We start from the raw sequence: 11,381 nt of genomic DNA, 5'->3' as shown, positions 1-11,381 counted from the left end.
AAACCACAGCCCACAAGCCCCTTGATGGGTTTATATCCCAACTTTAAAAGTCACATTCCTACTCACTCCTTCGTCGGAACTTGGAAAACTGGAAGGACATAACCCTCGCCATAGCTGGTGACATTCCAGTCCATCTTCCAGTCACTCATCCTCCGGCCAAAATCCTCGATTTGATCACGACAACGCTTCCTTCTTGAGTCATGCGACTCAATAGGAACTACTTGAGCAAGGCTCCCGATACCTCAAAATCATATAAATCACCTAGGTATGCACCATTCAAACCCAAACTGACATGGCCACTAAGGCCCAAACAATCACCAGATTCATCCTTGTCTTGAACAACCATAACCAAAAGATCGACACATACAACAATAGTGTCACGAATCATGGTTTTAACCATGCCATCTACCCTCAACCATATCCTTAGAATCCTCCTGACTACTCTCGATTCGAGTATGGATCTTGTGGTTCCAGTAGTACGGGCCCAACACTACCTTCCACACCTACCCATACTTTCCTCAAGAATCATCCTGAGTCCTCTAGGTTATCTACCCATAATAATACTCCCACTTCCCGATAAACAGCGTAGCAACCGCACTAAAGCAATTCCTAGGCTCTCCTAGGATTCCCCACCTCCCCTGTCATCAGCTGCTGAAGAAGCCCTATTAATGTCAACTAACCACTTCATGAATACAATTACATGCAAAAAAAACTTAAATAATCTTTCGACTAAAAGACTCAACCCTACAATTGTTAAACTCAAACAAGAGCTGTGCAATAGGACTAAATCCTTCACTTTAAGATTATTTAACCTTCGTAGTATGTAATTTAACGTATTCATTTAATAGTTAACTCACATTAATATGAGTCCCACAAAGCACAAAGCAAGCAACATTGAAGCAGTGGAGTCGACTGGCACTAAGACATAATAAAATCAGGCAGATCCTCATATGAAATTCTCGACTTCTTGGCCCAAGCATCTAGGATACACATTCATCATGTCCTCACTCTCTCAAGAGTGGCTAATCATTCTTCACGCCGACTTGCTATGAACTACACCCACTCATGAAACTTCCACCAACCTTGCAACCACTCGTGCATGCTAATCATACATAATGTTGGATCTAATAGATAGTCGAATACTTGACTCTACCCTAAGCCCTTAATCAGACAAGAACATGAAATAAAGCCAAATAAAACATTCTCAGGCTATAGAATCTTTGTTATATACAACTATCATGCACACACTAAGCAACTATAATAATGATGTCAATTTCATCTAGCATATAAGAAGTCCTCCTAGGCTATCAGACATCATATATCAGACAATTTTATCATTCAATTTATGAGTATCCCTAGCTTATCACTAGCATGCAGTTCTATCATAATCATCATAAACAAGTAACAGTGTGGTAACTTGTGGTATACTTTCTTGCTCTGGCTGATCGTACACATCTCATCCTTCTTGGGTTACTTATGAATACAATTTGAATTTAATTTGAAAATAATTCGAAACTGTCACATATCCTTAGTTTGATTCTGGATTCATATGAATGCTCATCCAATTCTCTTAAACCAGGGCTCTGATACCAACTTGTAACGTTTCAAAAATCAGGGTAAAATTTTATTTTTCCAAAACAACCTCAAGAAAATAATTATTTACAAAACCATTATTTCAAAAGTGATAATTAGTAATCAGAGTGTCCAAAAATCGAAATAACATAAAATCCGATGGATGTGCACGATCTCGCCTTCGCCTTGTCCCGATTATCTGAAGTAGCTGAAACATAAAACTGAAATTGTAAGCACAACGCTTAATGAGTTCCCCCCAAAGTACCACCACACAAACATATAACATATATAATCATGCATGATGGGTCCAATCAATCATTGGGCTGGAATACCCTCGGGTCCATAGCCATCGGGTTGGATTACCCCCAACCCAATCAGTCATCAGAATGGAATGCCTCAGCTCAATCAGTCATCAAACTAGAGTGTCAATATATTATGGGTCCAATCAGTCATCGGACTGGAATACCCTCGGCCCAATAAGTCATCAGACTGGAATGCCAATATATTACGGGTCCAATCAGTCATCAGACTGGAATACCCCCGGTCTGTTGTCTCACGCACATAGCAGTATAGCCTCAACCCTAAACCATACTATGTCGACATATACAACAGATAAACATATAGCCAGTTAACAGGAAAATAGGTAGATCTACAGAGTAATATCGCACAACAACATCCAATATACCAGGACTCAATTCTAACAGATCAATAAAACATAGTAACATCCTCTAACCATGATACATGATTTATTGGGCTGACACCGGTGCCTTCGAACCACATGTACAGTGAGGAAGACTCACTCTTAGTCCGAACAAATAGCTGAATAGGTCTCTGCTCTGAATAACAACTCTACCTGTCACCTAATCATCAAATAGTGATCAATCTCAAATAAAACTCAAAATACCCAAAATAACCTTAGGTCAAACTTGGGCAAATTCTAGTCAAAGTCAAAAATTCAAACCTAGTCAACACAGCTGAGTACACTAGGCGTACTCAGCCTGTACAAGGGGCGTACTCAAGCTTGACCAAAAACGGGCTGGCTGGTCTTATACGCGCGGCGTACTTGGGTTACGCCCAACGTACACGATAGGTTGCTTTCCTTTCTTATTAAGAGCTTAATCCTCAAGCTCTTTTGTTCAACTTCCATATCTAGCCCTCAAATAACATCTTTAACCATAAATTTCCAACTTTATGATCTTTCATAGCTTTTAAGTGCCCAATAGCAAAAACCGTAACTTTTTAACTCATTAAGACATTATACCCCATGCATGGAAGAAAATTAATAATCAAGATTGCATTTTTATGACCTTAGATACTCCAAAACATCTGGAAGGACAATCCATTTGGGTCTATAACATGTCATACTCAAGAACAACATTGATTGGAGACAAAAACACATAATAACATCATACAAGCTAGGACTTAAGGATGCTTAAATAGGGTTTGCAAAAGTCAAAGTTGGGGTTGGAGGCTGATGAATAAAAGAAGACTTAGGACTTAAGGATGCTTAAATAGGTTCCAAACACTAAATATTAGGGTTTAAGATTTTGTCACATACGCCTAGCATACTCAAGCTAACTCCAAAATTACTAAAATATCATTAGGGGTCAAAATGCAATAATTCTCATATCAAGGGCATAAATGAAAATATTTGGAATTCAAGATGTTACAAATAAAGAATTGTAAAAAAAAATTTGGATTACCTTCAAGTTTACTCACCCGATTGAATGCCATTTATGGAAAATTAGGTTCCATCCTCCATGGAAGATAATCAAGTAAGTCAAACTTTTTGATGTTGTAATGTTGAATGTGATTGATGTTGTAATCAATAAAGAATTATAATGTTGTAAATTTTTGATGATGTAATGTTTTAACTGAATAATCAACAAAAAATTCTAATGTTACAATTTCTTGATGTCGTAATGTTTAACTTCATTGATGTTGTAATCAATAAAGAATTATAATGTTGTAACTTTTTAATGTTTTAATGCTTTAACTCCATAATCAACAAAGAATTCTAACATTGTAACTTTTTTCTTCTTAGGAGGATGATTTATTTGTTGACCCTAACCCCATATTAATGTTGATGACGATTATAATAAACAGAAAGAAGAGAATGTGCCATAATACAACAAAAGAAAATGGAAACCAAACGTACGCAAAGAGAAATCAGATTATTGGAAAACTTTCGAGGTAGTTTGGATAAAAAATTATGGAGTGAAAAAGAAAAATGTTAAATGCAAGTTTTGCTCAACCATTCTTAAAATCAATATGTATGTAACGACGCCTCTATCTTACTTAGACACATCGCTAGGTGCAAAAGAATCCGAAAAACATGAAAAACCAAAGCACTTTAAGAAGAAAATCAAATGTCAAATTCGGCCTTACAATTGAATGTGACGTCAATGGTTTGAGAGGTTGAAAAGAAGATGGATTGTTTATTTATAACAGAAAAAAAAAATTGACAATCATTGACTGTCTTAATAAGAAAAACATGAGGTAATGGCTTGTGATGATGATAATGACTTTTTGGGTGATTTCCAAAATGTCGAAGGAACCAAATCGGTTTCAATGTATACCAAGAATAAAAATGTATTTGAATGAGCCCAAAGGACCTTACAATAAAGAGTTTGCCATCTTCAAGTGGCAAAAACAAAACGTGTTGTGTTTCCCTATTGTTATCACTCGGATGGCCAAAGGTAATTTCTAATACTTTTTAAGGGATTTTCAAGTTTATTTATAAAATAATCGTCTTATAATTTTAATCATTTTGTTGTTAGATATTTTGATCATACAAGTGTCAACCGCGACATCTGAGTCAGCATTTAGGGATTGCGGTCGCATATAAGATGGGTATCGAACTCATTTGACAACATCGATAGTGGAAGCATTGTTTTGCACCCAATATTGAGTTAGAAAATCAAGGAAACCAATTATAAGTGATGTTGACGATATCTTTAAAGATGATGACATAACATTTGGTACTTAGTTTGAGTTTTCATAATATTTCTTGTTTTATTTGATATAAACCACAAATTACTATTATAAAATACTAACTACATTTTTCGTTTTTATATAGATGTAGACGAAGCAATACACGAACAAGATCGGAAAACATAAAGAAAATAGTCAATTGATATTTAATTTGTTTTTTGGATTTTGAAACAAATATACTTTTATTGTTCATTTTGGTTTAATATTTTTTTGATATTCCTTATTTTGATTTAATATTTTTTGTGGTTTTAAAACTTAAAAGCGTGATACTTGAAAGATAAGTTTATTTTGGTTTATAGAATATGCAAATACACAATGAACATTTTACTTGGTTTGCTTTGAAATTGCTAAAGCCCAAATGGGGAGCGGAGAGAGTGTGGAAGTGGCCAGTGGACATGCCAAATTGCTTTGCTTTGCTACTTGCCAAATTACCAATTGTCCGATTCCAATATGCTTAGTTATTAGTCGATCCATTCAAAGAAAATCAGCTTAGAGTATTCACAATACATAGTTTAATGAAAAAATTGAATGAGATAGCATGCCTAATTGACATTCAATGGATTAAACTTTCCTATTGTAAGATGTCATGTTGGCATTCAATGGATATGAAATTTAATGGTCATTCAACTCTTCAAGTCTTCAATGGAAAAAAAAAACCTTTAACTATTAAAATATATTCCATTGAACTTTATAGAATTCAATGCATTATAGAAAAAATTAATTTAGAGTTGTATAGAAAATAAAATGATGATGTGTCAATCCATTAAACTTTAATAAGTTTAATGCATTGTGGATGCCATTAATTCAACTATTGAAAACCATGTCGGCCATAGAAGAGGAAGTCATAAGAAGATGATTCATTATCTTCTTCCTCAACTAACCAAAAGAAGAGTAAGTCATAAGAGCATGACTCTATAGTTACCAATATGATGATTCTCAATTAGTAGTTTAACTACTCCGTCAACTCTTCCCATGATATTTGAACACTCGTATATATAAGAACATGACTATAGTTGTCAATATTATGATTCTCAATTTGTAGTTACTCCCTCGACTCTTCCCATGATATTTGAACACTTATATATATATATATATATATATATATATATATATATATATATATATAATAGATGTTGATTTACATGTCAACTCGATCCAATATACGTATCTACTATCTACTATAATAAATGAAGATAATTTTGCCACATGTTAATCTCTAATGAGTTTTGACACTTGTCATTTTGTGATAATTTTAAATAAATAATATCCACATGTCAATTATTGTTTTTTTTTTTCAATTTTTTAAATTAAAAAATCACATAATACTTATACTTATACTTATATATTTTTTTTAATCAACTTGTGTAATACACATGTTTTACACCTAGTATATAACATATGTTGATTTACATGTTAACTCGATCCAATATACGCATTGTCTATATGGTATTTGACTTGACAACTTTCATGATTTCAAATGTTCACAACTTCATTCAATGGATTTCCCCATAAACAAAAGCGAAATCCAAAACTTAACACCAAAAATGCAACAAAAAGAAGGTTGGCCTAAACCTACAACTTTCACTATAACATAGGGACCATTCTTGCAATTTAATCCAAAACATAAAATAGTTCTCATCTCATCTCATCTACATATCAATACTTTCCAAACAATTAGCAATTTCCTAAAAGAAAAACACCACAACTCATCAAACTATACTATATAAACCCTTTACTACGTCCAATCATTTTAACCCAATTAGCACACATCTTGGGGTTTAATTTCATCCAACATTCCTTATAATTATCATTTTCTTCACAAAAAATAGCACATGCAACAACATGTAAAGGATCATCTTCACTCCACCCAAGCTTTTTCAACTTCTTTTCACATTCTTCAAATGTAGGTTTTGGAGGTGTTTCAGATTTGCTCATCTTATCTGCTATTATCTTCAACACACCCAATATTTCTTCATCAATCGATTTTTTACTCATTTTTTGTTTCTTCTTAACAGGAGGAGGAGGAGGATCAGATGATGAAGAAGATAATGAATCCATTGTATCTTTTGGGATTTCAATCTCTTCATCATCTTTAACCACAATTGCTGTTATAGGTTCAGCAGAAATCGGTTCCAAACTTTTAATCCCATTTGTCATAACTCCATCAAAAAGTTGTGCACAAAGATCCGGAAATAGTAGAGATGTGTTCCTTAATGTTTCTACATATTTATTTTTCTATAACAAATAGAAATCAATGAATATGTATATATATATATAAGTAAGAGTAATAAACTAATGATTAATGATTAATGAAAGCTACCTTTATTTCATTTTCCCATTCTTCATCTGTCAAATTAAAGGTGTTAGTGGATGCATCATAAATGTTGCCACATTTGTTTTTAAGATCTAACCATGCTCCATATTTGTTCTTGAGGTAATCAAAATGGTTTTTCAATTGTTTTCGATCGACTGAAAAGTTATGGTTATCTCCAAGTGTTTGCCCAATTTTCTTCCATGACATTCGTTTTAAACTACCACCTTCACGTCCATTGATGGCAATTTCGTTAATACATGCATCAAGAAACGTTTTTGCTACATTCACGTTTTTCCAACTAACCCTATTTCGTTTTGATTCACTGCAACGTTCCATACCTAAAGGAGAAAAGATTTGATTAAAATGTTTTGATAATGTTAGTGCGATGAAAAATACTATATGGTGAATCCTTTTTAGAAAACAAAGAAATCCCAGTTTTGATCTGCATACACTCTTTGATTCGTTTTGAAAAAATCCCAGTTAAAGAGAATCGTTATTTGAACAGTATATACAGAAATCATCAGTTACAAACACCGTATTTCATCTATCTACACTCAAAAGAACAATATAGATACAATTTGAGGGGGTAAGATGCAGTAGGTGATCACGATTGAAATTTTTTTGACAGATATAACCAAGAAACAAAAACCACAAATCGAAATTCAAAAACGACTTTGGGAATTGGGAACAAGTGGTAGAACGACTAGACATAGCTTTGATCTCAGGGTGGATAAATTATCAAAATTATCAAAATGTGGCGAGTCGCAAGATCAGGGAACTCACAAAAATCAACCGAATAAACAAAAACATCATTACCACAATTTGATTATAATAATTAGGGTTTTTACCAGAGAGTTACCTGGGCAACGATGAACGTCAAAGAAAGGTTAGAAGAAATGGGCGAAGACGAAGAGAGCTGAAGACGAGTTGCAGCGAAGGAAATCTGTGAACAAATAGCAATCGGCGGTTTGGGGAGAATCGGCGCCGGAGAAGAATTAGCGACAACAGAACCAACTCTGAAACAAAAAGAGCGATGAAGGATAAAAGCATAAAGTGGGTGTTTCTTTGCTAATTTATTAAGTAAAAATACATCATTATGTATTTCCGTTACACTAAAAAAGTTATCAAGTGTTTTGCTTTTTGGATGTAGAATATTGTGTAGATAATAATATTTAAAGATGTTAAAAAATACTTATATACTTGATGAATCCAAAGAAAATTAAATAAAACTAAAATCTATATAACGTCAAGGATTTAGTTTGAAAAAGTCTTATTTCTAAACAAATTATTAGGTTGTTATTAGTAGATTTAAGAGAAAATGACTCATTAGGTTAATCATATTAACTATTTTTTTAGAAAAATAGTTAAAAAAATTTAAAAATAACCATGATTTTGAAGACAGCCTGTGAAAATACAAGATTTTCGTAGGCGGTCACCAACAAAAATCATGTTTTTTTGGTGAACTTTGAATCTTTATAACTGTCAACAAACTATGTTTAGTTGAATGTTTTTTAATTGTACTTTTTGTAATAAAGGTTATTTACTTATTTCTAGACATACATTTCAAATTTGGAGATCGGAAATGATGGGTTATGAGCCAAGTCAAAGGCCAAATCGGGACAACGGAAACAACAATATTTTCTTGATCTATAGACTCGTAACAGCCGAATCTAGTACAAACAATCTATGTAACTTAAAGGACTCAATAGAACGAATCATACATTCGTGTTTTTCTTCGACTTCTTTGGTCTAGCAAGTTGATCGAACTTGAGAACTCAACGTAGAGTTCCTCTCTTGTGATCGCATCAAAGATGCAAAACACCAACTGATCTAAAGGCAACTCGAGAACCAGCTGGAACAAGACTCGGTTAATGAATCTGACAGCGACCACGACGTGGCAACGAGCTCCGGCTCTTCTAGGGTTTTTCTTAGGATTTTCAAACTTTAAAGATGAAAGGCTATTTTCACATGCATCCAAAACCAGGTTTTAGCCCCTTTTTATATAATGAGGTGATTTGAAACCCTAGAGATAATTACCTAATATATTAGTAGTTATCTAGGCTTTTGGTAATTATTCAAGAATCAAATCATTCTAGAGTATTTCATATGCTTTTTGTTTTCTAATTAAATAATTAAACTATTAATTAATTAACAAAACAAGTCTCTAAAATAAATATCTTTTCAGTTCTGCTTTATTTTGCTCTTGCATGTAACCCAAAAGGACATTATTATTTATAGTAATATTATCGGTTTGTTATGGCTATAGGCACTATTCTCCATCAGCTTCCACCTACTCTTAGGCATCAACAATTGACCAATCTAATACTTAATAGGAACAACAGTGAGTGGCAGCCCAATGCAATTATTGTACCTATTAAAACATTGCAATACACAGTTCTAAGACTATTGACTTCAATTTCCTTTGATCTACGTGATATATTATTATAAACCTGAGACATGGATCAAGGTTCAACCTTATGGTTCAAGATTATGTTTCTCGATACTGACTTGTGTTGACTATTCAGACTAACTGTCGAATCCAGTCAACTCAGTCTCAGCTTGACCAAGCATTTGTTGTCAACATCAAATCGTCGAGGGGACCAGAGATATCTACTTCTCTATTTCTGGCAGAAGGATCAAATAAACTTTGACTATATAGGCCAGTACTATTCCTGATGCAATATCTAGTCAAACCATGCATAGCTTCCAGTTGCGGACAACGTTGGGGAAAAACCAAGATACAACAGGTTGTAGAACAAAACCTCATGCATCTTTATTTGAAGAATAAGAAATATAGTCGTCTTAATTTACTATGATATGATCCATGAAGTAATCCTTAAGCGTAGTTACTCTAATACTTCAAATCTCAATTTTCAAGTACTCTTCAGTATTGGTCGCACAATATTGCTATGTTCATCTCGATGAACAATTTACTAACAAATCCATGACAATATTAATTCATTACTATTGTAATGACACAAATTTTCTATACATAATATCTAAGGGAATTATCAGAGTTTTTCTTACAATTGCGGAATTCTACTAAAATTAAAAACAATTTAAATATCAGGTTTAATCACGAGTTTACAATAAAATATATCTATTAATTAAACAACAATGAAATACATAAATAACATCCTACTATCTATATCTTGTCCTTGTGCTCCTGTCATCTCTTTTAGTACCACGACTACTACTACCTGAACCTGTAAAACATAAATATATGCAATATCATACACAATGTACCTGGTGATTTATTATTTCTATCTTTTCTTTTCTTTCTTTTCCTTCTCTTTCTCATACTCCATCATCTACTCTTTATTTCATAGCATACACTATTGTCTTTTCTCTTCTCATTTATCCCTTCTATCATTCTTCTCTAATCTTTCTTCCTACTCTTTCTCATATCATTTATCTCTTTCTCTATCATATATGATGTTTCTCATACTCTTCTCTTAGCCTCTTCTCAAGTTCTTCTCATACTTTATCTTCTATTTCTTTCTTTCACATACTTTATCTCTTAAAATCTTTCTATGCTCTTCTCTATACTTTGTCTCTTCACTACTCTATTTCTTCTCTACTCTATTCTTAACTCTAATCTCATCTATAATGCATCAACATTATGTTATTATCTAGACCCGACGGTAACCTCTCATACCATACTCTAAGGGAACAACATCCCATTATCATTACCAAGTATACTCATCCGATCTTACTCCTCTATCTTATGATCCCTCGTGGATCCTTACTCTTTCTTTTTCTATTGAATACTTCGCAGATTCCTTACTCTTAATCCCCTGTGGATCACCTCTAAGTTCTTACAAAGAACTCTCTTACCTTATTCCTCTCAAGGAACCCTTCTTTATCTTCTCTAACCATACACAATCTGGATTCCTGCAGGAACCATCTATCCACATTTCCAAAGGGAATCATCATATATTTTCTCCGTAGGGACATAATTTCATTACTGAAGGAATCATAATCTTGTCCCTGTATGAACCATAATCTTATTCCCGAAGGAATCATACTCTTGTCCCCATAGGAACCATACTCTTATTCCAGAAGGAATCATACTCTTTTCCCCAAAGAAACCTCTATCTCTTGTTCCTGAAGGAACCATCTATCTCTACATCTTTATCTTTGTTATGTGTCAACATATTGTGGTTAGTTGGGTTGAGAAAACTCACAAGACATATACTTCAGTATACAAATCTACCAATCTAATAGTTCACTACAGCATACCAACATCCTACACACAAGGAAATATATTGCAGTACAAAGTATAGTGAGAAAACTCACCCAGTCTAGCAGATAACAACACAACTATCATAACCCAAAAGTTAGTACTACAGACACCTATACAACAATCAGGGACCCATCCTTAAGCTACAACCCAAAACCCTCAAATTGATCTAAAGTCAAACTTTGTCAAAAAAATCAACGATCAAAGTCCACGTCCACAGCCAAAAGTCTTACATTCGGCCGCCACATTGTGGCCAAG

The 11,381-nt window shown here is 33.7% G+C and overlaps 1 protein-coding gene across 1 annotated transcript; it reads right to left on the bottom strand.

Moving 5' to 3' along the window:
- Positions 1-6,127: 6,127 nt before the first annotated feature.
- On the bottom strand, positions 6,128-7,950 carry LOC145135612 (uncharacterized). Its single transcript, XM_079069866.1, has 3 exons — positions 7,740-7,950; positions 6,887-7,218; positions 6,128-6,801 (listed from the first exon to the last, which is right to left on the bottom strand). Exons 2-3 carry the CDS (start codon positions 7,214-7,216, stop codon positions 6,286-6,288), a joined length of 846 nt encoding a protein of 281 aa, XP_078925992.1. The 5' UTR covers positions 7,217-7,218; positions 7,740-7,950; the 3' UTR covers positions 6,128-6,285.
- Between the last annotated feature and the right edge of the window lie 3,431 nt (positions 7,951-11,381).

The sequence above is a fragment of the Lactuca virosa genome, chromosome 9 (genome assembly GCF_052849685.1).
Source record: "Lactuca virosa cultivar CGN04683 chromosome 9, Lactuca_virosa_CGN04683_v6, whole genome shotgun sequence".
Lineage (NCBI taxonomy): Eukaryota > Viridiplantae > Streptophyta > Magnoliopsida > Asterales > Asteraceae > Lactuca > Lactuca virosa.
The sequence above is the reverse complement of the archived record's forward strand: the minus strand, read 5'-3'. Positions and strand labels throughout refer to the sequence as shown.